The 25,238-nt window shown below is 36.3% G+C and overlaps 10 protein-coding genes across 10 annotated transcripts; 5 read left to right on the plus strand and 5 right to left on the minus strand.

Moving 5' to 3' along the window:
• The first annotated feature begins 386 nt into the window (after positions 1–386).
• PHYBLDRAFT_186438 (hypothetical protein) lies at positions 387–2,821 on the plus strand. Its single transcript, XM_018439244.1, has 4 exons — positions 387–843; positions 944–1,738; positions 1,813–1,935; positions 2,084–2,821. Exons 1-4 carry the CDS (start codon positions 441–443, stop codon positions 2,539–2,541), a joined length of 1,779 nt encoding a protein of 592 aa, XP_018293631.1. The 5' UTR covers positions 387–440; the 3' UTR covers positions 2,542–2,821.
• Positions 2,822–3,115: 294 nt separating this feature from the next.
• Positions 3,116–4,561, minus strand: PHYBLDRAFT_166823 (hypothetical protein; the record flags this gene model as incomplete). Its single annotated transcript, XM_018435501.1, has 8 exons — positions 3,116–3,324; positions 3,424–3,578; positions 3,644–3,706; positions 3,785–3,795; positions 3,967–4,070; positions 4,120–4,154; positions 4,263–4,308; positions 4,543–4,561. 8 exons carry the CDS (start codon positions 4,559–4,561, stop codon positions 3,116–3,118), a joined length of 642 nt encoding a protein of 213 aa, XP_018293632.1.
• A 655-nt stretch (positions 4,562–5,216) lies between these two features.
• Positions 5,217–6,773, plus strand: PHYBLDRAFT_180837 (hypothetical protein). The gene is made up of 7 exons (XM_018438365.1): positions 5,217–5,394; positions 5,623–5,651; positions 5,716–5,785; positions 5,863–5,938; positions 5,998–6,062; positions 6,135–6,253; positions 6,369–6,773. Exons 1-7 carry the CDS (start codon positions 5,241–5,243, stop codon positions 6,441–6,443), a joined length of 588 nt encoding a protein of 195 aa, XP_018293633.1. The 5' UTR covers positions 5,217–5,240; the 3' UTR covers positions 6,444–6,773.
• A 47-nt stretch (positions 6,774–6,820) lies between these two features.
• PHYBLDRAFT_186440 (hypothetical protein) lies at positions 6,821–10,090 on the minus strand. Its single transcript, XM_018439245.1, has 14 exons — positions 10,043–10,090; positions 9,242–9,813; positions 9,118–9,165; positions 8,910–9,015; positions 8,795–8,835; positions 8,661–8,715; positions 8,337–8,555; positions 8,216–8,283; positions 7,892–7,993; positions 7,719–7,797; positions 7,570–7,654; positions 7,363–7,515; positions 7,135–7,308; positions 6,821–7,072 (listed from the first exon to the last, which is right to left on the minus strand). Exons 1-14 carry the CDS (start codon positions 10,062–10,064, stop codon positions 7,042–7,044), a joined length of 1,755 nt encoding a protein of 584 aa, XP_018293634.1. The 5' UTR covers positions 10,065–10,090; the 3' UTR covers positions 6,821–7,041.
• Positions 10,091–11,085: 995 nt separating this feature from the next.
• PHYBLDRAFT_166826 (hypothetical protein) lies at positions 11,086–12,261 on the minus strand (the record flags this gene model as incomplete). The annotated part of the gene is made up of 3 exons (XM_018435502.1): positions 11,086–11,124; positions 11,617–11,760; positions 12,097–12,261. The coding sequence occupies 3 exons, from the start codon at positions 12,259–12,261 to the stop codon at positions 11,086–11,088; spliced, it is 348 nt and encodes a 115-aa protein (XP_018293635.1).
• A 2,350-nt stretch (positions 12,262–14,611) lies between these two features.
• On the plus strand, positions 14,612–16,710 carry PHYBLDRAFT_180839 (hypothetical protein; the record flags this gene model as incomplete). The annotated part of the gene is made up of 3 exons (XM_018438366.1): positions 14,612–14,686; positions 14,800–16,404; positions 16,454–16,710. The coding sequence occupies 3 exons, from the start codon at positions 14,615–14,617 to the stop codon at positions 16,499–16,501; spliced, it is 1,725 nt and encodes a 574-aa protein (XP_018293636.1). The 3' UTR covers positions 16,502–16,710.
• Positions 16,691–18,838, plus strand: PHYBLDRAFT_155082 (hypothetical protein; the record flags this gene model as incomplete). Its single annotated transcript, XM_018433381.1, has 11 exons — positions 16,691–16,786; positions 16,924–17,125; positions 17,174–17,249; positions 17,311–17,376; positions 17,493–17,666; positions 17,734–17,844; positions 17,930–18,017; positions 18,117–18,280; positions 18,345–18,470; positions 18,547–18,651; positions 18,721–18,838. The coding sequence occupies 11 exons, from the start codon at positions 16,691–16,693 to the stop codon at positions 18,836–18,838; spliced, it is 1,326 nt and encodes a 441-aa protein (XP_018293637.1).
• Positions 18,839–18,856: 18 nt separating this feature from the next.
• Positions 18,857–20,280, minus strand: PHYBLDRAFT_186443 (hypothetical protein; the record flags this gene model as incomplete). The annotated part of the gene is made up of 8 exons (XM_018439246.1): positions 18,857–19,090; positions 19,164–19,274; positions 19,329–19,475; positions 19,562–19,672; positions 19,736–19,818; positions 19,893–19,976; positions 20,032–20,121; positions 20,166–20,280. 8 exons carry the CDS (start codon positions 20,278–20,280, stop codon positions 18,983–18,985), a joined length of 849 nt encoding a protein of 282 aa, XP_018293638.1. The 3' UTR covers positions 18,857–18,982.
• Positions 20,281–21,163: 883 nt separating this feature from the next.
• On the minus strand, positions 21,164–22,285 carry PHYBLDRAFT_166830 (hypothetical protein; the record flags this gene model as incomplete). Its single annotated transcript, XM_018435503.1, has 4 exons — positions 21,164–21,397; positions 21,660–21,747; positions 21,789–22,023; positions 22,261–22,285. 4 exons carry the CDS (start codon positions 22,283–22,285, stop codon positions 21,164–21,166), a joined length of 582 nt encoding a protein of 193 aa, XP_018293639.1.
• A 737-nt stretch (positions 22,286–23,022) lies between these two features.
• Positions 23,023–25,099, plus strand: PHYBLDRAFT_143846 (hypothetical protein; the record flags this gene model as incomplete). Its single annotated transcript, XM_018431082.1, has 4 exons — positions 23,023–23,035; positions 23,264–23,362; positions 23,429–23,878; positions 23,961–25,099. The coding sequence occupies 4 exons, from the start codon at positions 23,023–23,025 to the stop codon at positions 25,097–25,099; spliced, it is 1,701 nt and encodes a 566-aa protein (XP_018293640.1).
• Positions 25,100–25,238: the final 139 nt, after the last annotated feature.

The raw sequence follows: 25,238 nt of genomic DNA on the forward strand, positions 1-25,238 counted from the left end.
GATCAATTGATCTATTTCAAAGGAAATAATGATAATGACAGTAGCAAATTAATTTATTGCTAGGCAACTAGAGAAAGAATAAAAAGAAAAAGAAATCTATTTTAAACACTGGATTTGTTTTATTGGCTTTGATTCTTATTTTATAGGATTTCATTTCATTTCACTCCATTATACCATATATTTTTTTTGTTGTTCCGCAATCACGCATACAGTACTCTATTTTTTGCAATACTTTTGCCCAGCTCCACTTCATTTACCTTTTTCTCTCCCTCTCTCCCTCTCTTTTTCTCTTTCTCTTTACGGGCCCACTTCTCCCCCACCTCTACCACCTTCCTTTCCTTTTTATTACTTGACGATTCCATTTTTCTGAATTTGGATCTATTCTTTTACAGCACACACTAATCTAATCAGATTCAACCCCATTCCATTCCATCCCCTCCATGTTCACAAAAGAAAAAGTGAAGCCACCGCTCAGTCTTCGCTCTGCTCGTCGTTCGCTCGTAAAGAACAAAATATCAACACCCGTCGGTATACCAATCACCCATCACGCCTCATTAGCTGCTCCAAAGAAGATCATCAAGGCACTGTATGATTATCAGGCACAAGGCCCCGACGAGCTCTCATTCTCCGAAGGCGACTTTTATCATGTTACTGCCCGAGAAAACGATTCAAAATGGTTCGAAGCTTGCAACCCTGCCACTAATACCAAAGGACTTGTCCCAGTTGCATTTTTCCAAGTGCTTGATAAGGCAGAACGGAATCTTGCTGTAGCACAACCATTGAATGATCTTAACATCAAATCAGACTCTGGGTTTTCCGATTCAGCAGATACAATGTTACCCAGTAAGCAAACAAGAAAGACAAAAATCAAAATCAAAAGACAAAGACAAAGAAGCCTAGTACAAGATCTCATAAAGTTGATTTGTTATATATATAAAAACAGCTCCTTCTAAAAAGACTTCACACTTGTATGGCGTTGTTCTCTACGATTTTCAAGCTGAAAGATCTGATGAATTGAATGCCAAGGAGGGTGAACCGATCATAGTGATTGCTCAATCTAATCCCGAGTGGTTTGTGGCCAAACCAATCGGTAGATTGGGTGGTCCTGGTCTGATCCCAGTTTCATTTGTCCAAGTCAGAGATGCAGTTTCTGGCCAGATAATTACCAACGTATCTAATCTCAGGCAGACATCTTCAAACTTCATTCCTAATGTAGAAGAATGGAAAAAGATGACACAAGGCTACGAGGCCTCTAGTATTCCTCTTGGTCGCATCGATAAACAGCCACAACAACAACTCCAAACACAACAACAATCCCAATCACAATTCCAATCTCCAATTCAAGATACAATTAATGAGGGAAGATCAGTTAAGAGTGGATCTTCATGGTCTACTCGATCCTCTGCAAGCCAACCAATTGTAATGGCAGCCACGGTGGAAAGAAACATGCCATCTAAACAGCCAATTGAAGAAGAACAATTGGATGATATGATGGACATTTATGGCTTGAAACATATCGCTAGTCCTACCCACCGCCCTCTCTCGGAAGAATATCTGTCACGCCACAACAGTACTTCTCGGTCAAGAACAGCAACTGCCGATGGCACTCAACACACACAGGCTGTGGTTGTTTCAGCTGTTATCGACTCGTTTATTTTGGAAGGAGATCAGTATTGGTTTGTAGTTTATACCCGCCTCAGTAATAATACCCATCGAATTCTATATCGTCTTTATGAAGGTAAGTTTGGAAATAGATGTATTCTTTTAGTTTTCCAATAAACTAATTCTTACAATTCGTTATTTGATCAATAGACTTTTACGACTTTCAGATCAATCTGTTAAATGATTATCCCGTAGAGGCTGGAAAAGCTAAACGTGAACGAATACTTCCTTACATGCCTGGTCCTTTAGCTGTCATTGACCAGGAAATTACAGGTAAGACTTTTTTTTTCTAGAAATATATATATATTTTTCTATTTAAATGAGAATACGGATAAATATAAGAAATTATAGCTAACAATTAACAATTAACAATTAACAATTTAACATTCTCTCTTTTTTTTTTGGGATTCATTTACTTTAGCTGAGCGCCAACGCGATTTGAATACTTATTGTAAAGATCTTCTTGGGCTTCCCCGCTATATATCTGAGGGCGATCTTGTTCAGGTCCAGTTATTTGGTATTCATGAGGGCGACATTGAAACCGACCATGACCCTCGCAGCGATCCTGCTATGTTTACACAGCAACCCCAACAGTCCGTGTCACAACCTATGCCTGGTGCTATTGTTGGTGGGGCTTATTATGACACTATCAAGATCAAGATTGTTCACAAGGATGACATTTTTGCCATAAAAGTGCCTGCTAATACCACACTGGATGTGTTGCGGGACAGAATTCACGATCGACTTGGATTTAATGTCCAGCTGAACTACAAGGACGAGATTACAGGTGAAAGTATGGAACTTTCGGAAGAAAGAGACATGGAAGAAGCATTTGCATCCGCTGTTCAACGTGGCAAATTAACAGTTTTCGCAACCTAAATTCTAATCCTAAAACAAACAAACAAACGAAAAAAAAATTATACTCCTTTACAGCACACAAACACATTTTATATTGTATACAAGCATAATCTTATCATGATAATTATATTCCAAAATTCTTTAATCCACAAAAATCAACTATACTTATACTTATATTTATATTTATATTTATATAAAACACCATAAAAATAATAGAAGTAAAATGAGAAATGTACCAAATATTCTATTTTATCTCTGTCTTTCTTTCTTTCTTTAATATATAAATGTAATATATCCATGCATATATTTGTGTGTAAGGCAGATGGGGTATGTAAAGTAAAGGTAGGTATGTAAAAGAGATAATAAAGAAGAAGAATAGATAGATTGATAATAATAATGATAAAGGTAAGAAGAAAATAGGGAATATGTGAGACCTGTGGGTTAAGGTGAGAGAAATTGGTTAGTGTTTGATGTGCAAGGGATTGGTAAGATGTAGTACTTGGTGATAGATATAATTTGTGGTGTGAAATCCTTTTTTTCTCTCTCTCTTCTTCTTCTTCCTTCTTGTTGTTATTCGCCTGGGATTGCTATCATTTCAGAAGCAACAGGACCGCTCCTTCCTCCGTGTCCGAGTGCGTTGTGTCATTCGTCTCAAGCTAGAGTCACCAAACTGTACACCGCTCCCACTCCTCTCTGGATCAATCTGACCGGTCTCTATTTTACTAAGAATTGACCGTGCACATTTGAAAAAGATATCCTCTACTCCATCACCTGAAAGGGCACTTGCTTCCAAGAACATCATTTCTAAGACACATAGATATGTAGTTTATTAGGGATGTACGACAAATGACAGGATGACCAATCCTTAATATTAGCGATCCTATTATATCGGTCTATACTTACCATGCTCTTGTGCAAACCGGCTTGCTTCTAGATATGATACTTCTCGTTCTTCTTGACGATCGTTCTTGTTTCCGACTAGGATAATCACAAGCTCTGGATTGGCAAGAGATCGGACATCGGTGAGCCAGGAACGGACGCCCAAAAATGTGTCTCTGCTGCATAATTAAAGTGAGAGGGTATGCTGGCAAGAGAAGTTTATCTCACATGGCCCCCTACCTACTTGCAGATGTCATAGACAACAAACGCTCCGGCTGCACCACGAAAATAGCTTTTTGTGAGTGATCTAATAATCCAAAGCCGAAGCCAAAGTATTTCCAGTTCAATAGGTGATCTTATCTACAGTTAGCCGTGATCTGCTTACCGAAATCGTTCCTAATATATAATATAAAAAGTGTGTAAGCAGAAATATTAGCGCAGTACAGTACGGCACAGTACGGAACAGCACAGTACAGTACAGTAATAGTAAATTTGACTACATTTCTCTCTCTATCTTTCTATCTAATAGCTATCGATTTATATATCGTGTAAAGTTCTTTCTGTTACCTGTCCTGCGGTGTCCCATATTTGCAGTTTAATAGATTTGTCTGCAATGTGAATAATACGGGTTCCAAACTCCATTCCAATCGTATTGACGGAATCATTCTTGACTAATCACCATCAATCAGTGTACTCTAAAGATTGCATTTCAGTTCTTACATTGGTTCTCTAGAAAGTGATGCAAGAGACATGACCTATTGAATGTATATTTTTTTTTGGTTTGTTGTTGTTTTTGTTTTTTGTTTTTGAGAATTTGCATGTAAATGGTACATGCTATGCTTTCTTTATTCACTTTGACTTACTTTCCTGTACCTGAATCACCCACTAGTAGTAACTTAAGTAGAAAGTCTTTAGAGTTTTTAAGTCAAGGTAGGTGTACAGATAATATATATATATACATTTATGTAAAGGAATAAATATTATTATAATTGTTAATACATTATTATTGTTTTATATCTATATTTACACACACAATATATATATATATATATATATATATATATAGTATTATTCCTTATTATTCCTTAATATTTTTTTTATCCTGATTATAATTATAGTAGTAGTATAATATATAAGCTTTACCATAGGCATCGGCTAGCATTGTTTATATTTATATATATATATATACAGATAAATGTGTATATGATAGAAAGGATATACAGTCGGACCAATCTAACTTAATAACCTATATAGATATACACACAGACACACTCAGACACAAGTGCAGGCACAAGCACAGACAGGCGCACGCAGACACAAAATATGTATAGAGAGAGAGAGAGAAAGAGATAGAAAGGGGGTAGAAAGAGTCAGGTATAGATTAAGAGAAGCAAAGAAGAGGAAGAAGAGGAAGAAAGACAGTCAAAAAAAGTCCAAAAATAAATAGCTACAGAAAATGATATGTAACCAAGGAAAGATATTGGATTGAAGAGGAGAGAGGGAGAGAGGGGGAGAGAGAGAAAGGGAGAAAGGGAGAAAGGGAGAAAGGGAGAAAGGGAGAAAGAGAGAGCGAGAGCAAGAGAGAGAGAGAGAGAGAGAGCAAGAGAGGATTGGGAGGTGGAATGGAAACAGTACACGTTGTTACTGGCCAAATGATTGGCGTAACACGCTCAACATTGAAGCTCAGAACAAAAATAGACACCCACGCTTTATACAGCGTCAAAATTGATTCATCATTTTCATTCATTTAGTTCAAAAATCAAGTATCTTTCTTCTTCTTCTTCTTCTTTTCTTTCTCTACTTTCTTCTCTTTTTATATTACCTGTAAACTAAACTCTCAAATGGCTGACCACCACGACGATGATCTTATTCCCTCCCAGACTGCTGGTTACAAGCCTGGAGAGAAGAAGACTCTCGAGCAGTACCAGGACCTTGATGCCCAGGACGAGAGTCTCAAGAAGTGGAAGGAGAGTCTTGGTTTGGGCAACTCTTCTGGTAAATACACGCATACGAATTTATAAACACAAACACAAACACAAATATATATATTTGTGCTTGTACAGCATATGTGTGTACAGATATATACATAGATACACACAAAGATGCATGCATGTATGCATACACACATACACACATACACACACACACACACAAACATAGACACACAGGCGTCATTTATATACAGTATATTGACCAATTTACTCTTATATTAATTCTATGTAGCCATCTCTCCCGCAGACGACCCCCGTAGAGTGAGTTACACACTTGTACTCTATTTACGCATATATGTATATTGAACCCCAATTGTTACTATAGGTTGTTGTTGACTACATTGCTCTCGAGATTGAGGGACGCGATGATGTTATTGTTGACTTGTCTACCCAACGTAAGTGTCAAAATGTCATCTGATGACAAGCTCTCATCTGACGCGGCCATCTCGTTTTTTTTTCCTTAATAAAATAGATGCACTTGAACAGGCCAAGAATACCCCCTTCACTATTAAGGAAGGTATTGAGTACCGTATGAAGGTCAAGTTCAGGTAAATATAGATACATGTGTTTGTAAGCCTTTGAGTGTAGGACTTATTTTTATCTGTAGAGTCCAACATGAGGTTGTCTCGGGTTTGAAATACCTCCAGATCGTCAAGCGAAGGGGTATCACAGGTAACACATCTGAGCCACGCTTCCCCAATCATGAATAATTTCCCATCTCAAACGGCCATTGGTTATTTTTAGTTGACAAGACCGAAGAGATGATTGGCAGTTACGGCCCCTCTGCCGATGCCTATGAAAAGAAGTTCCAGCTCGAGGAGGCTCCTTCTGGCATGTTGGCTCGTGGCCACTATGTTGCGATGGTAATAAATAAATAAATAATTATAGATCCATTTTATACGCGTAAAGAAAAGAAAAGAAAAGAAAAAGTGATCGACTAATCAAACTCCTGCTATTATTTTTTTCTTTATCTTCCAGAGTCGATTCATTGACGACGACAATGTCACTCATATGGAGTGGAGCTGGTCTTTTGATATCAAGAAGGACTGGTAAAGAAAGAATGCGAAAATTAAAGCAATGAAAGGGGCACAAGAAGTAATGGAACAAAATAGTTTAAAGCAATATCATAACATTTTGTTTATTACTTTTTTATCTTTTACCTTTACCAAATCCAACTTGTCCTATTTTTCTTCTATTTTTTTTTACCCCCTTTTTTTTAACCCCTCTTATTTCTCTTTCTCTCTATTTCTCTCTGTGTGTTTGACTTTCTCTTTATCTATATCCTTTTTTTATTTTTTTTCTTCTTTTTTTTTTCTTCTTCTTAAAAAAGCACTGGTAAAGACTACAATTTCATATTGAAAGATTCAATTTTTTTTACACTCCACGTACACGTGACTAAGTGACTAAGTGAGTAATTGTATAATGTGTGTGCAGTTAAAGAGAGAGAGAGAAACCTGTATTTTATATATATTTTATAAAATGTGTTACTAAAAATATATATAAAGGATTGTATATAGAAGAAGGATAAACGGAAGGTTAGGAAGTTATAGAAAGGGATGTAGTATACATATACATATACATAATATATAATGTATATCAATTTAGAATGAAAAAATAAAATAAATTGTTCTTTAGAAACAATTGCAATTAGTTATGCTTCTTCCAAATAACGATATTCAAACCTACAAATATTCATGATACAGTCAATATAATCATCATTTGGATTCCTATCCAAGATACTCACCGGAATTCAATCTTCTTCCGTTGACACCAGGCTCCTTCATAGTCAAAGTAGATATAAGTGCCCTGTTCATAATCTTCGGTGATGATCTTGGGCTCCTCATGGCGTTGGAACCATGTAAGATACTTTTTGTGAAAGCGCCAAGACTGTTTCTTCAGTTCTTTCGCTGCCAGGTACCTAGATAACAATTTGAATACTTTTTTGATCTACTTGTTGTCTAATAGGACCTACTGCTGATAAGATCCTTGCTGATAGTAGAATATGAAAAATAGTGCATCCATATCAAACTTCTCAAACAACGCAGGATTATCAAAGATAGCCAAAGGCTGTTGGGGGTAATAGCTGGCAGTAGGAAAAGGTGTTCTGGGCTGATACATCTTGGGCCTAATGTTCTGTAAGTAACGAATCAAACATCCTGTTGATGTGTGTATGTGTCACCTTTCTGAATCAATTAAATCCGGTACGTGTTGCAAACTTGCATCCAGCATTTGATGCGTGTACATCATATCTTCTTTTCCTGTAGCTATATATAAATATATATATCATACTTTAACACTTGGGTGTACTTGAATGTTCACAAATTCTACCTTTTGCACGAATAGCTTCAAAGGCAGGTGCCAAATCGGCCAGAGATGACGGAAGGCGGGACTCATTCATATCCGAAGTCTTTTTTTTTTAAAGAAAAATGTGTAATATTCAAATTTTGTAAGAATCAAAAGAACGCACAATAAAATACTATACACGTTACTCGTTCACTTACTGGTTTCCCAGAGTATTGGGACGATAGTAGTGACTGTGTCGGTGGCATCGAATATGCTTGTTGATGCTGTTGCTGTTGCTGTTGCTGTTGCTGTTGCTGCTGCTGTTGTTGCTGTTGTTGCTGCTGCTGCTGCTGCTGCTGTTGTTGTTGTTGTTGCTGTTGTTGTTGTTGTTGCAGTTGTTGCTGATGTTGCTGTTGCATTTGTAACTGTTGCAGTTGCTGCTGCTGCTGCTGCTGTTGTTGTTGTTGTTGTTGCTGTTGCATAGAGTACATTGGCTGCATTGGGTAAACTGGCTGAGACTGCTGAATAGGTCGATCACTTACACCATGAGAACTCTTGGGTTGATCCAAAATCTTAGGAGGTTCTACCCAAGCATTTTCCTGCTTCTCATCTAAAAAACACAAACTTCAACCAAAATTGTCCATGTAAGATCTTCTTATTTACCTTTACCATCTTCAGGTTTATTGGATCGAAGAGGCTCAAATCCACTAGGGAGAGAAGCTGCTGCTGCTGCTGCCTGAGCATATTTTAGTGCAGAAGGTGTGGGTTCATGGGACTTGACGGGAGATTGGAGGTCAGATGGAGGGATCGCAGCTGCCTTAACAGGACTGGGTGTAGATCGTGTTTCATCTATAGGGGTTGCCGGCGCCTCTTCAGAGTACACTAATGGTTTGAATATAAACCATTCCTTCACTTATTCCCCAAATACCTCCCTTCTATGTATGTGCGTATATATATATATATACATATGTGTATATGTAAACTCACTTGTTTTTGGACTGCTCTGTTCGGTATCTAATTTGCGAGGTGAGTTCAAAAGTTCCTATAAGAAAAAATACGTTAAAAAACATATATGTAAATAACAGAAAAACCACATTGTGTATATATCAATGTAAATTTACTTCATCGTCTTTTTCTTTAGCTAATCGTTTGGAAGCTTCCTCTAAAATTTCAAAATTTCATTGATTATTATTAGTATTTTTGAGGTATATAACACTCTTAGAATTCGCATTATACCTTCTTGCGCTGCACTGTGTTCCTCTGCTCCGATTGCAAATAATGCCTCTTCCTCTTCCAAATTAAGTTCATCGTAGATACATTCGTCTTCATCAAAATCAGGTTCCTTGATACAAAATAGCAATGCGATTCGATTATCATTTTTTTACATATATACATATATTTGATGTCTCAAAAATTACAAAGAAATATTAGTGATTATATTTACCTGATTAAAATCTTGGTAATATTTGACATTATCTTGAATGTTCATAACCTACAACATCAAAATAAAAATAAATCAATATTTTTGTTATAGTATTATATATATAAATCGTTTTTTTTTTCGCTACCTTTTCAGGCTCTAAGTGATCATTTTCCAAAAGTCGTAATGTGAGCTCTAGACGATTAATATGCCACTTATTCCGTTCTAAAGAGTGTTCGATCTTGCTCACACGCTCTGCCTTTGCGTGGTCTTTTTTGTTTTTTCGTGTAGTGCTTTGGAGGGTTTCTAGTTCAAACTCTGCTGCTTCAACCTGCCTTGACAGATCATCTACTGCAGATGAGATCCATTCACATGTCTCCATCTTTTCTTTCTCTTTTGGATCCATCTTTTCTTTTTGCATAAGACCTTCTTTTGAATAGGCCTTGGTCTTCATCTCTTTCTCGATTGCCTTGAATCGTTCCATTTGAGACTCAATGAGTTTGCGGTTTTCCAGTAATGCTCTTTTGTCTTTAATTTCATTAGACGATAGCCAGGTTTTGATTTGATCGCGTAGGCGCTGGAGCTTTTTAATTTCTTTCTTTAGGTCTTGCTCGTATTTTTCTTTTTGATTGGCATTCGTAGTTGAGTGAATCTTCTCAAAGATGGTCTCAAAGGCATCTACTCCTTCGCTAACTTTCTTCAAGACCCTGTCGATCTCGGCTAGATGGACAGCACGACAGCATTAGTCCCCAATCGCTCTATTCAGTCACTTCTTTTTCTCTCTCTTATATTTATTCTGTCATACAGAGCCCCTTTTCCCTCTTGTTTTGGGTAGGCAATGTTTGTGTGTGAAGTAATAAAATGCAGGACATCGTCTTCCTCTTCTTCAAAGACAACAATTCCCACAGTCATCTCTGTTCTTTCTTATTCTTAATCTTCCTAAACTCACTTTGCAGCTTCTTCATAGACATTTTCTTTCGTTCTTTCTTTTATCGTTGTTCGTGGAAAAAGAGTAACGTGTCGGCAACAATGGAGAACACCTACACGTGACTGACATCCAATGACGTAGAATTCTCCTTTTACTAAGTACTTTACGTCGGAGATGTAGGTTATAAAGCTGTTTGAGACTGATTGTATAATCTGTATTTATCTATACTTACATGTCTTTGTCTTTGTCTGTCCGTTTGAATATTCACTATCACCAGTTTTTCAGAAATGACTACTTACAGACTTTATTAACAGGATTGAAGCTTAAAAGATATACCTGAAAGGACTCTTCATTCAATGGATCCATAATCTACCACTATCAAGAAAAAATGCAAGGCAAATACGACACAGGAATGTATTTCCGGGAACAATAATTGTCGTTTATACTCTATCCCAATTAACATCTAATATATAGCTGCAAAAAAATCAAAAGTCATAATTCACTAAATATCCAAACCAAATAATTTTTAACTATAAATATCTACACATCTTTAACAAAGTCTACTTTATTGAATTCTTAGGCTTTACATGATTACTAGCTTGGATATGCAGAGTAAGCTACATGCTATTATATTGGTGTGAATGATAAAGATCATATTTTGACATAATATACTTTATTATTGCTGTGCATAAACAACATTAAAAATAATGACATTGAATAAAATATCCAACACGTGAGACTTTTATCTGTCTCATGATCATGCCTTGGTCTCATTCCAATACCATCATGTACATTAGCAATGCTGTTTCAACTGTATGTACATATAAAAAAAAGAGCCAGTTTAGAGGAGGTTCCTGAAAAATATTTCGGGATTCGGGAGGAGAATTTATGCTCTCTTTCGGAATTTTGCACTTCCTTTTAAAGAAACGTGTATACTCCGTGCCGTTGCGGATCTTACATTATTTATATACCGATACGTTCTTCTATATCAGGTACTCGTTTTAATAAGGTGTTTCCCCAGTTCTTCAGTTTTCGATTTTAAGCATGATTCTTTTAAAATATATTTAAAAGTATTGGGAGCTGTAATATGGAGTATCTTGGAGCTTTAAGTCAATATTTAAGTAATAGAGAGCTTGTTAATATAGTCGAACCTCTTCCTGCCAAAATTAGTAGTAATTTATTTTCACCGCTGGAATTATTTCATCGACTTAGGACTAGGCTATTATTGTGGCAATTTTTGTTCACTTTTTCATAAATTATTTGGATATTATTAGAAATATATAGGTTAAATATACATTAATTTGTCAGATGAATGTCAGAAGATTTATAAAGAAGTATAAATGTTCTTTGTTGTTATTGAGCTTTTCCGTGCTCTTTTTGAGTGTATTTATGAATTATATCTACAATAAAGAGGCTACTTTTATTAGAGCTGCCTTATGCGTATTTCAATACCATCAATAATATATAAAGTAGATTAAACATCGATTTTATGTCTTTTTGAACTTTATTTTACCTTTAAAAATTACACTATAACCTTTTTAACTAAGTATGACCCTCTTGAAGTAGTACTAGTTTTTTGTAGTATGTTATATTACCTCGAGAACCCGACGAGCTGGCCGTAGGGACAGATTTCTCACCTTCTTGATCTTTTGTACTTGGAGGTGACGGTATGTACTGGTGAATGACCAAGTTCTTTCTGTTTCTTCTTGTAGTTTTGTTTGATTTATTCGGTACCATAGCTGGTTAGATATTAATAAATGTATGACAGTAATAAAGATTGTGATTTGTGAAAAAAGTTGATGTATGAAATAGAAAAAAGTTGATTTATTATTAGTTTTAGACCCAAGACTTGGAATGTTATGTTATTATTTTATTACATGACAAACATAATGACTTTTAGAGAGAATTAATTGATATTTCACCCTGATATTTTAGTATATTTTAGCTAAGAGTCTTATAATAAATTTTATGCAAGAATTATTGAAAATTAATTATTGTATACATCTTCATGAATTTGTAGGATAAAGTTCTCACTATTCGACTAGATTAAGTCGAAATAGAGATCTTAGGCTTACCAAAAAAGGAAGTTGTAGTCGGTATAAGAAAATATATACTCCGATAAGCCTAAGTCGAAGTATAAGCTTAATCGACTCTGTTAACAAGCTCTCTAATATATATATACCATACTTTTTTTTTCTTAAAATATATTTAAAGGCATCGCTAATAATTGTTAATTTCATTCTACAATTTATTTATTTTTCAAAAAGAAAAAGCTTGGATTTTTACAGAATGGAATCATCTCTCTTAAATTAACGAAAGCCAATTATTTGTCATATTAAAGTACAGTTCTAAAAGTTGAAAATTTGAGAAATGGTGAACTGGTGAAGCACCCTATTTGTTTTTATTTTATTTTATTTGTTTATTTCTTTATATATATTTATCAAAGTCATTGAGTATTACTGCTCTAATATATCCTATTCTCTTATAAAAAAACATGCTATCCTATTGTTCTTACTATGCAATCTTCATTCTATTTAACGTTGTGCAAATCTATTTAGTGCTTGGAATAAATATATATTTTCTGTAATATCTGATAAGAATAATATCATTTCCTTTAAATATCATGATTAGTAGAAAAAACTTGTTTTTCAAAGAGAGACCCACAGCGAGAATACGAAAGCCGTAGTAAAGGAAGACATACCAAGTTATCATAGAGAAACAGCGTTGACGTATGAAATAATTTCAGGGGTCTATTATTAGCTTCGTGTTTGTTAGGAGATTGCATACATATATGATTTCTTACCAAAACAAAAAAGAAGTCATCCTAAGATTTTTTTGTCTTTGTTGATCCTGGAAGAAATTATTTACTATATGGCATGCATGAGGGTTCTACTGTGACTAGATCAAGATGTTATGGATACACTTTCAGCTAACAAAAAAGTATTGAGCTTAAACACGCAAAATCTCACAAATTCTTTTGGATCTTAAAGATTAACACCCAAATATTCTTACCGCTGAACAAACCATTAAACGCTCAGCAAATAATCTTCGACTTGAGCTTAATCCAAATTGTATCTAGGTAACGGGAATTTGATCTACACATCAGAATAGATACCATGAGACAATCAAAGGTGTATAGATGAGTCGTCTCTTGCAAATATGAGTTTATTGTTTGTCTGATCGATGAATTTGGTACGTTTAAACACTGGCCTTCGTGTTTCCAACCAAATCTTCAAAAGTTCAGCCAAGTCCTCAATCTTCACCCATATAACCACACCCAAACGATAAATACAATGTACCATGGACTTCTAAAGTAATGTCACAACCAAACCTCATTTTTAACAATCATTATTCTTATGAATCATTCTATATGTACATATAGAATGATTTAGGGGGTATGGCTTCTTTACACTTTGACCATCGTTTGTGACTTTGATATATGACTGTTATCTTGAACTTCAGGCACATACTTAATCAGCTTTTCACTTTTTTTAGACAATACCAGTCTTTTTTTTATTTTACGATTAAACCTCTAATACCTTTACTTACATAGGTATGCGATTCCTGTAACAAAATGTCCCTTACTGAATTAGTCACTGCTTTACATAATTTTCTCACTTTTACAAGTTGTGGAATGCTATGGCAACGTTATACCAATGCTTCAAAGAACATTTTTAAGATTTCAAAAGACATAAACGAAAGTCATAGATTCCCAGTAGTGTTTTCTCAAATTCAGTAACTTTTGTTACCGTTTTTATCATATCGCCGTCTTACACACAGCTTCTCTTTTCTGAAAAGATTTAGATTTTTACAGGTAACCTGTTCTACAAAACAATCCTTATGTCTAAAAATTAAAAGTGGTGTGTCTCATTTTTTTTTGTTTAAAATCGAGTTCTCATTGGTCTAAAAAATCCAACTTGTCTCAATCTCAAGTTTAAACACTTGGTCGGTTTTAAACCCCAATTCGATTCACATCGTTTTCAGGGCAAAATCTAGGAGTTTTTTTGTGTACCATTTCATAAATGAAAGTGAAAGGCAGACAGAGACAGAAAGTCGGGATGCATCATGTCTACGCACTGATTCTTTCTCTTGTAGATTATTTCATTATTGTGTGTCTATACTTGAGGTTTAACACCGCATTTATGCTTTTTGTTGCAGTATTCGTATGCTTGCCTGATTACCATTGCTTTATAATCTATGGTACATATCCTGTGTGTGTATTAAAATACAAAATACGAGTGGGAACAGTTTAGACCCCAATTGATGGTTTGTCTTGGACTGATCATTAATGTGCACCATGTTAAAAAAAACAGTCGCTTTTAAGTTCTTCATTAGTCCTTTGACATCAGAGGGATATAACGTCCCATAATCTTCACTTCTTAAACTACATATCCTGATCCTCTTCTGACCATGGAATGGTCATCTTGGTCTGATCGAAGTGTTGCATGAAGAACAAACTAGCTTGGGTTGTGACGCAGGTTTGGACGTGCCACCTTATCGGACCTTCTATTGAGGCGGGCCCCTTGCAACCTTTTCAAAACATAAGCCCTTTTCAAAACCTTTTTTTCCTTTTACATCTGCATTATCATCGCGATGCTTCGAGGTGCCTCTGTGCTTACGCGATCAACTGCACGCATTTCCGGTAGATCGACCCGCTTGGGTTCGGTAATCATCATAGCTTGTGTAGCCCTCATTTTTTAATAACGCACAAAATAACTTAAGACTCTCTTATATATATATGTGTGTGTGTATGTGTGTCCAAATTTACATACAATTAGTCTGTACGATGCTATTCGACTGTTGATGAGCCCAAACGTGGATCAATTGGAAAAACCCTGCTGTGGACGACCTTATTGACTACTGCCGCTTACTCTGGCGCGACCTATTATGCACTTCAAAACAAAGCATTCTACGACACTTTTACAACTTACGTACCTGGTGGAGAACAGGTTTTGGATTTCCTCGAGGATCTTTCGCAGGACGAGGAATTGCGTCAATATGCTACCAAAGCCAATGAGTTGAAGGATTTTGCAGTTATACACAGTGCTCTTTTGAAAACCAAAGCGCTCGAAGCCAAGGATAAGGCCACCGAATTTTACGAGAACACTCATGATCTGGTTTCTAAGCTCAAGGGTGAAGACCAGGACGTTCGTGCTCAGGGTCCTGCACCCATTACACGCGTGAAACGTACTCTCAAAAAGGATGGTCTTTTTACTAATGTGATGGAAGGTGGTGAACCCGTCAAGGCCGCATTTACCCCAACCAATATTCCCGATCTTGATGGTCTTGCTCAGACAATGGCACGTTTGGTAGCTGTCTTGAATGAGTCTGGCATGACCGGTCATGCTAAGCGTCTTGTAGACTTTGCCTCGCGTGATATCCAACTGTTGGCTTCTGACTTGAAGTCCCAGGAGAGTGAACAGGCCGAATTAGTCAAGCAAACTGCCGCACTTTTGCAGATTGCTGATGAACTTCAGAACAAGGTTACTGAGCACCGTAAGGAGATTGCATCCAAAGTAGAGGAAGCCAAGGCTCAATCTGATGCCCGTATCGCCGAGAAAGAGACAACTATGCGTGACGCTTTTGCTGTAGAGAATGCTACTTTGGAACAGCACTTGATGGAAGTCGGACAAAAGGAACTCGAACATCAGCGCACTGTCTATCTCGAAGCTCTCACAAACGAACTAAAGGAGCGTGCTATTGAGTTGCAACGCGGCTACGTTGCTCAGGTCAAGAAGCAAGTTGAGGAGGAACGTGGTGGTCGTCTGTCCAAGGTTGATGAAGTTGTTTCTCGCCAGGGTGCCCTGGAGCGCATGGCTTGCACCAACGCCGAATATCTTGATGACTCCCGCAAGGCTCATCAATTACTTGTAGCAATTGAGAGCTTGAAGCAGGTCGCTTATGCAGGCAACAAACAGACTTTCCTTGACGAACTCAAAGCCCTCGAGGCCCTCAGTGCCTCTTCTTCTCCCTTTGCCAATAATGCCGAAAAGCAAAACGAAGCGCTTGTACACGTAGTTGTCTCCAGCATCTCTAAGACCGTTGCTGAAAATGGTATCGATTCACTCGCTCAATTAGTTGATCGCTTTGAGATTGTCAGCCGTGAAGTTAGAGAGGCTTCATTGATCCCCGAAGAAGGCAGCAGCATGATGTCTCACGTCCTTTCGATCATTCTCAGCAAATTCTTGTTCCCTAAAGAAGGCCTTGTAGAAGGCGATGATATTGAGGCTCGTCTTGCACGCGCAAAATACCATCTTGACTACTCTCATGACCTTGAAAGCGCTGCCCGTGAGGTCAACCAGCTCAAGGGATGGCCAAAGACCCTCGCAACTGACTGGCTCAATGCCGCTCGCAGACACTTGGAAGTCAAGCAAGCCCTTGAGGTAAGAACCCACTATTAAATATACCAGTACTAATAAGCATATCCTATAGGTAATGCGGACTCAAGCTGTATTGACAAGCATGCTCCAGTTAAATTAGATACTTTTTTTTAAAAAAAAATCAAACAAAAAATACACACATCCCAAATCTCAAATCCTAAAATAACTCCGTGTTGAGCGGCGGTTTAATCACATCGTCGAAGCCGAAACGAGCGAGGAGAGCTTGTTGTGACTTTTTGAGTTGACGCCCCGAGAACGCTTCTTCTTCCTTTCTTAATATATTATAGCTATGGCAGACGTTCCAGAAGTACCACTTGCATTAGTCACTAACGGCTATTTTGAGACAAAAGCTGCTAGTGTTAGACAAAAGCAAATCCTCTGGGAGGTGAGACTTGGTCAACTCTACTTTTTTAAAAAGAATGATATATAAACACACATACACACACACACAGAGAGAGAGAGGGAGGGAGGGAGAGAGAAGGGAGAGACCAAGTGAGTTTATGGCTAAATGCATTTTTACAGGGTTATAAGCAATCCAAAGTCTTGTCTGTTGATCAAGTTGAGCTCATCAAGGCCATTGACAAAAAACCTCACGAGATTATCAACTCTACTTTCCAAAGCAATGGAAAGGTCTATGCCTCTCTCATCTTGCATGCCTTGAAGAACATTGCTCGACCAGACACTGTTCAGTACGTTTGTGTGTTGAGCGATGACATTTTAACCGGTAGGTGCATTCGACAAGTAATATATCGCGTTTCTAATACATTTTTAGCCGACAACGAAAATTCCCGTTTCTTCTATGAGGCTGTTGACGGGGACTCTGTTACTCTTTTTGCTCCATTTGTCAAGTATGCTCCAGTGTCTATGAAACTATGAACTAGTATTTATTCTCTTGCTTTAATACAATAGAGCTCTCCAGTCGGATGATGAGTTTACTGCTCTTCAAGCTAGTAAGATTTTGACGATCCTTGCATGGTATACAATATATATATATATATATATAACATAATATAATATAAGGGACCACCACATATTGATTTACTTACATGTCATAAATTTACTTTTTCTTTTCCTATTATTTACTTTAATAGTGCTGCCCCTGCACCTTCCAAAGTCGATCTTTCGGACCTGTACCGTTGGATCACCCTTCAACTTAACCAGCATAGACCAGAGATTGTTGATCTAATCGTCCAGGAGTTGGAGTCAATCTTGCGCGTTCGACAGTACCGTATCGCTTTCTGGGAAACACCAAATGCTATGAAAGAGTAAGGGAATTTAATATTTTATACTGTGTGGATAATATCAGTGCATCGCTAACGGCTGCCTGTATAGATTGATCCGCCGTGCAGATAAGGCCACTGCTACACCCCAAATGCTTTACCAGGTTATTTTTTGCCTTTGGTTGCTAACTTTTGAGCCCAAGATTGCTGCTGAAATCAACGAGTAAGTTCATTTGAGTGATTTATTTTAGCTTTAAAAGGGTACATCATATTCAACCATTGAACCTGTCGTGTTTTGGGTGTGACAGAAAGTATGATATCATTCCTCTTTTGGTTGATATTGCCAAGGCAGCTGTCAAAGAAAAGGTTATTCGTGTCGCCATCGCTACCCTCAAGGTAAGAAAAATAAATAAATATAATCAACTCCTGTACACATGCAAGTATGCTGTGATATTGTGGAAAACAAAAAAAGAAAGCTAATTTATGTTACTGTAGAATTTGGTGGCAAAGGCTCCTGCACAAAACTTAGCCGCAATGCTTGTTGTCAAACTGTTGCCTTTTACTGAGAATCTTAGCGGACGTAAATGGTCAGATGCAGATATCCTCGAAGATGTGAACTATTTGAAGGAAAAGCTGCAAGAGAACTTCCAGAGTCTCACGTAAGAGCAAGAGTATAATTTTCATAACAAACAAAAAAAAACAGTATTATAACACTCGGAATAGAACATTTGAACAATACGCATCCGAGATTGAAACCGGAAAGTTGGAATGGTCTCCTCCTCACAAATCTGAAGTATTCTGGAAAGAGAATGCATCAAAGTTGGATGAGAACAACTATAGTTTGTTGAGGTAAGACATATTTAGATTAATCTACAGGACATCGCGTGTATATTAAATATATATATATATATGTATAATGCACCAGAGCTCTTGCACGTATATTGAGTACAGCATCAAGCCCTCTGGTATTGGCTGTGGCCGCAAATGATGTTGGCCAGTATATCAAGTACTCTTCAAAGGCAGGGAAGAGGTAAACAAGACACAACTATACTTGGTTTGTTGGGAGAGAAATTATTTATTCACTGTTTTGTGTTAATAGAATTCTCCAAGACGTTGGCGCTAAGCAGCGCATTATGGAATTGATGACCCACGAAGACCAAGAAGTCAGATACCAGGCCCTTTCAGCCGTTCAGAAATACATGCACCAAGCATGGTAAGTTGTGGTGATGTGATTTACAAAACAACTCTTACTTACTTTCGAATATTACAGGGAATTTTAAGAAAATTAAGAGAGAAGCAAGTTATACATATTTGTATTTGAGTAGACTCTGGAGTGATATAAGGAGAGTTTGTATATGATTTTAAGCAAACATGTTTTTATACAAAGCTTTTCTACTCTTAAGCCATTGGGCTTCTTTTTGTTGAAGTTGAGATAAAAGGGCTTTCATTGAGGTATCACTTGGAGAGTGCTAACGTATTAGAATAAATTTGAGTACAGAGCAACAATGTGTGTGTATGAGAGGGTTTTTATCAAAAAAATACCTTTAAACCCTGTTTCACAGAACTAATGCCTTGTTCATATTCCTTTGTCTCCAAATAAGCCTGACCAAGACGATAATAGGCTTTGATATTGGTTGGATCCAATGAGATTACCTAAAACCCTTATTTAATGTAACCGAATACTAGTGTTTTATCCCATTATCGCACCTTTTCACAGATTTCTATGACCTTGGTCCACTCTTTGAGTTTTATATAACAAGCACTAGAATTACTTGAGGCTGCGATACCCAACGCATCTAATTCCATCCGATCTTTGTCTGTGCACTCCTCAGCTCGTTTTATACAGCTATTGACCTAATACAGAGAGTAAATCACAGGACCCAAAAGTTTGATTAGTTCAAGAAGTAGAATACACAATCGTACTAGATATACGTGCATACTTTCTCATAAGCATCTAGTGCTTCATTAAGCAACCCGCTTTTGAAGAAAGTGTTTCCCTGGTTCTTGTATGCGAGAGCCAGCTCGATACACTGACGTGGCGAATTGGGGGACTTTAAAGAACATAGTGTTAAGCTAGACACAGTCATGCGGCCGTGTCTTTTTTTTCCCTTTACCTCCCATACACTTAGCAATTCCACAACGATTCGAAGCGTTGCATCTGAGGGAATGCGATTAGGAAGACCTTTCTTACCATATCCTAAACAATAATTGTATATTTTACTTCAGTACATAGCATTAAGTACTAAAACAATAGGATTGGAGTTTACTTACCGTAGACACTAGTACATAAGCCTTCGGCAATCTCGCCAACGCACATAGTTGAAAGTATTAACTCTAATCCATTGATTACTTTACCTATACACAACTACCCATTAGGAAATAGTAAATAAACCAAGTAAAAGTTGATTACCATCGCCTAATTTAACCCACAAAGGCGCATTACGAAAACGTGTTGAATCGATTGGAGTGCTCTGGCCTTGTAAAAAGATCTCGTAATGACCTGTACCATGTACTTAGTACGTTTAAATCTTTTATAGTACTTACAACTCAGAGTTGAGTGATTGTGAGCCAATTCTCCGTGGCCTTGATTAAGGATAATCTTTTGGACTTGTGAATCATCTGTCAGGTATTGTATAGAACCTGCTGGTAATGTACTCATTTTGGACCAGTGAACGAGACTTTTTTTTGGTTCTTTAGCTTTTAAAAATTGGGTGTGCATACATGTTTTAAATCGAGAGATCAATAGACAGCTTCCAATTTTTTTTTCTTATGAAAAATAAATAGATTATAGTTGTTCCTTATTGTATATTGCCTGTATTGGTCCTTCTGTTTTTTTTTATGGTCACTTTTCTATAGAATTTTATATCCCTAAGTATTAATAAACTTGTTTTTCTGTACTGAGTTCCCCGGTTGTCGCTAAAGTAATATAAAGTCTACATATAGAGTTTAAGAGCTTTATTGCGATTTCACTGTACCTTATCTTTATAGTTTCTGCTGTTTTGAATATAATTTCAATTAATATGTAGGATATACACAAAATAAAGGAAAGAAGACTCTACTTATGGTTTGTTTGTTGTTGAAGGTATTTATTTAAACTGGAATATTATACTCACCCAAACTCTAAGCTTGAATCTGTATTATTTATTATACATTACATAACATATATACATTAAAGCAGCAGATAAATTACATTAATATTACTTTATCTTATATTATATCACTTGAATACTAACTTCATAATATGGCGATGCTATGAAAACACTTTGATGAAATCGGAATATTAATTAATTAAGTAGGTGTGTTTATGTCTATAACTACATAAACAGTATGATATTGGAAGGATATAATGACTTATATATAAGAACGGATATATAATGTGTTGTATCAAATAACATTTGTAATTACTTTGATGCATTTTAGTAGATTGTCTACTTAAACAGGTAATGTAGACACATGAATAATAAGCAGAATTAAATAATTATAGATATATCACAAAACAAAACAAAATAGAGGTTTTTAAACAAATTCAAAGGATATTGATTTCATTTTCTTTCTGCTTTAAAATACTCCCTTGGTACCAATTTATATATTTCAATAGATAGCAAAGAGTTAAGGCAAGATTCTCTATCAGTGGCCACATTGTTTCCCTTTTTTCTATCTTCATAGTTGTTAAGTTCAAAGAATCCTAATACATGTGTATATTCTTCTAGAGTCTTCCAAGATCTCTGTAGAAGCATCGATTTCCTGATGGAGATGTTATTTTCTTTGTAATGTACCTATATTAAACAGTATATAAGTACAACTTTGGGTAAAATTCAAGATTCGATCATTATAGATCGATGCTTAGTATCTTTTCCAAGTTTTTTTTTTGCTGAGAGCTGTTTTCTTACATGTGATTAAAGAGGCACGCTAGAAATTCATGCTATAGATCGAGTCAATCAGAATGGTATTTGGATGAAAGTCTGGTAAAAAATAAAGCGATCGAATGGTGCTCAGCTGTTTATTACGAATAATAAATGATCAGATTATACTGCTAACCAGTTTCATTTTTATCTTTGTACTGACAATATGCATACATATTGTCATGACACAGAGAAGTATAGAATACTTCGGACCGCGATTAGGCCTATGATCATTCATAAAATACAAATATAATATATTGCATACAGACTTCCGTTCCGGGATGTACGGTAGTCTAGGCCAACAAAAATATCAAATACTTCATCACTTTTATAGTTGTGCCATAGTACTAAAGCATCAGAATTCAGTTTATAAACCAATTTTTTAAGTTCGTATATGTAAACCTCGTTAATTTCTCTTAGAACATTCTGCCTTGTAACCTCTATCTTTATATATATATATTGGGTACTTTTTGCGGATTTCGTTCTTGGAAAAACACAGACTATTAATAAAATATTTATTTGTATATAAATCAACATTGAAAACAATGCATGTAGCAACAGTTATTAAAAGACGGCTTTGCAGAATTGTTTATTCACTCAAAATTAAATAGTTTATTGATTGCAAAGAATATGAATTGACCTATGTCTATACTGTACTATACTGTACTATACTGTACTGTAATGTACTTTATCTTTTCCTGGCACCCAAAACACTAATACTTTTTGGCATATTATACCATAGTTCTTTGGATTATTTATCATTGTGAGTATATCTTATTTACATATAACTAATAATTATTTTTGGCGCAGGCTGACGGCGCATCAGTCGAGGAGTACTGTGCATGTCGCTAACTAGGGGTCAAAAGAATTATAATACAAGAATGATTATAATATTTACAAATTTGCCGTTCAGATTTATTTACTTAATTTTTTTATTTAGCCGGCCAAAGAAGCTATCTCTATTGTCCCATACTCTTACTTTGTCACAATAGATCTATTAAACATGCGCGTTTATAAAGTGTATATTGTACTATATGAATAATACTTAGTATTTTGATTGTGTAGAGGATACTGGGACACGAATTCATATATGCTCTTCTAATTTGATTTATTCAGAATATTACTAGCAAACAATAATATAAATGTGTGTACAAGGCAGTGAGCTTATGATTATGCTATAGCTTAAATAATCATGCAACGAGGTACTGTGTACTAACACAGTATATCAATTATCTTTCAATCTTAAAGCATGCAATACTGACCTATATTATCATTCTTTGGAAGCCATTATAGAAGCCACAATAGTCTATAATGCAATGGTTTAGGTTTAAGTGAATGATAAAAATGTCTTTTTTTTTTAACAATAGAATCCAACTCTATTGGTTGTATTACCCCTAAAACCCTTGTTTGAATATATTCGTCGGTGACATATTGAATTCTAAACAGTGTTATGTAGATACTGAGCACAAGTTCACAAAGGTATTGATGACACAAAAAAAATGTCCCAAGATGGTACAATAAATCTTTAATAATTTATCCTCAGCCCCTTATATATAAAAGATAAAGTAGACCTTGTTCAAGTATTTAATTACTGCAAATCTACTTGAACCTTTCTTATAATGATTTATATTCTTACCATACTTATTATTTTGGCTGTAATCATATGGCTCGATCCATTGAAAAGCTTGGACAGATTAAACAATTTTTTAACATTACCTGAGCTCATTGCCTCTTTTCAAGTCAGCACTTTTAGAAATGCTCCAGAAATAAGGCATATCAAGGTCATACCTATCAAAGGATGTATTCCGGACTGGTTTAATGGAATTATGTACCGTGTTGGTTAGTATTTACAGTTGTGTATTTAGATTTTCTGTCGTGCTAACAAGGCCACACTGAGGTTTACAGGTCCTGGAAAATATAATTTAGAAAAAGAAGATGGAAGTACATTTTCGATCAAACATGCATTTGATGGTATGCCATACTTGCATCGTTTTGAGATCTCAAGTACCAGTCAGACTGTCAGATATAATTCTCGAAACTTGGCTGAATCTTATGAAGTCTCTGTCGTGCGGGATAACGGAATGGGAAAAATCTTCTATGGACATGTACCAGTTATGAATTCGATATGGCAAAGGATATACAATATTGCTCTCCGTATCTCCACAGCCCTATACAATTCGCTCTTTATTGATAGCCTTCCAGCTTCCAGTCAAGCCATAGGAGTAACAGTTTCTCCAAATTTTCCTATACCAGCGGCTTGTGTCGAAGAAGATAGAAACAATGGTCGAGATGGTCGCGTACTTGTTACCAAAACAGATGCTAATATGCTTCAACAAATTCATCCTGACACATTGGGTAATTCTTGTTCTGGTTTAAGACTGTCATAATATAGAGATATGAAATACAGTTACTTATAAACCATCTATTTTTATTTTAGAACCTGAACGACTATTTAACTACACTAGCATTGATAATAGGATCAAAGGTGATGCTTCTGCGGCCCATCATCAATACGATCCAGTAACAAAAGAAACTATAAATTTTGTTATGAATATTTTCCCTACTCGATTCCAGATATTCTCGTCCACTCCGGAAGGGAAGATTACCATTTTGGCTACTATTACGCACCGGCTGGACGGAACAGGACAGAGTATTCGGCCGTCTTATATTCATTCTTTTGGCATGACCAAAGACTACATCATTCTCCCTGAACAGCCTCTTGCTTACAGTAATATTGGATTGGATCTCATGAAAAGTGGTACCGTGATTACTGGCATGAAGTGGGACGATACTATAGACACATACATACACATTGTCAGTCGCCACGGGAAAGGACACATTACCACTATAGCTGTTGACCCATTCTTGTGCTTTCATTTCGGAAACTCCTGGCAAAGTGTGAATAAGAACGGGTTTCCCGTGATTAATGCTGATCTTTGCACCTATCTTGACGCTGATATTATGTTCCAAGTCAATACGCTCGGTGACCCTGTCCGTCAATCGAATTACATGGACCATTTAAAGGAGCAGGCCAGACGTAAATCCCAGGCTACCAAGGTCAATGGTATTACTGTACCTCCTATTAAACTTGAGAGTTTGTGTGATCTTCGCCGATATACTATTACTCTTGGAAAAAACGAGACATCTGTAGCGTATCGATGTATTACCGAAAATTTCGATTTTCCTAGGTTCAGTCAAGACTTTATGATGCGTGAAAGCAAATATTTATATGGTTGCCGCTTTCATCCTCCTACTCAAAGCGATGGTGAACACACAAGGCTTATCAAAGTAGATACTGAAACTGGCACTACAATTCAGTATGGCGGTCCTGGATACTGTTGCTCTGAACCTATTTTTGCCCCACGTCCGGGAAGTGACGATGAAGATGAAGGTGTTTTGATGAGCTTGGTAAATCACTTTGATAATGAAGATCCGGATATGGATTCTTGTCGCTGGGTTCTTTTAGATGCAAAGACTATGAAAGAAGTAGCCAGCTGTGAGATTGGACAGTTTGCAATCACAACATTTCACGGTTCCTTTGTTGACGATTATTTTGAAAGCGTGTCTATCAACTAAAAATAAGTATATGTGTATAAGAATGTAAAAATAAGTATAATAAAGTCACTACTTAATAATAATCCAAGCAAATATCTTACTGGTCCTTACACATAAAAAAGAAAAGAAAAAACTATTGGGAGTACAAATGTATAGGTTG

The sequence above is a fragment of the Phycomyces blakesleeanus genome (genome assembly GCF_001638985.1).
Source record: "Phycomyces blakesleeanus NRRL 1555(-) unplaced genomic scaffold PHYBLscaffold_7, whole genome shotgun sequence".
Classification (NCBI taxonomy): Eukaryota; Fungi; Mucoromycota; class Mucoromycetes; order Mucorales; family Phycomycetaceae; genus Phycomyces; species Phycomyces blakesleeanus.

What these genes read in the sequence shown, in the direction of transcription:
- PHYBLDRAFT_186438 (XM_018439244.1), top strand. Translation starts at nt 441, where the DNA reads ATGTTCACAAAAGAAAAAGTGAAGCCACCGCTCAGTCTTCGCTCTGCT. An exon ending in AGCAGATACAATGTTACCCA is followed by an intron (nt 844 to 943) that starts GTAAGCAAACAA and finishes ATATAAAAACAG; the next exon opens with CTCCTTCTAAAAAGACTTCA. An exon ending in TCTATATCGTCTTTATGAAG is followed by an intron (nt 1,739 to 1,812) that starts GTAAGTTTGGAA and finishes TTTGATCAATAG; the next exon opens with ACTTTTACGACTTTCAGATC.
- PHYBLDRAFT_180837 (XM_018438365.1), top strand. Translation starts at nt 5,241, where the DNA reads ATGGCTGACCACCACGACGATGATCTTATTCCCTCCCAGACTGCTGGT. An exon ending in CCGCAGACGACCCCCGTAGA is followed by an intron (nt 5,652 to 5,715) that starts GTGAGTTACACA and finishes TTGTTACTATAG; the next exon opens with GTTGTTGTTGACTACATTGC. An exon ending in TGTTGACTTGTCTACCCAAC is followed by an intron (nt 5,786 to 5,862) that starts GTAAGTGTCAAA and finishes TTAATAAAATAG; the next exon opens with ATGCACTTGAACAGGCCAAG.
- PHYBLDRAFT_186440 (XM_018439245.1), bottom strand. Translation starts at nt 10,064, where the DNA reads ATGTCTATGAAGAAGCTGCAAA. An exon ending in ATCACTTAGAGCCTGAAAAG is followed by an intron (nt 9,166 to 9,241) that starts GTAGCGAAAAAA and finishes TTGATGTTGTAG; the next exon opens with GTTATGAACATTCAAGATAA. An exon ending in ACAGAGCAGTCCAAAAACAA is followed by an intron (nt 8,556 to 8,660) that starts GTGAGTTTACAT and finishes TCAAACCATTAG; the next exon opens with TGTACTCTGAAGAGGCGCCG.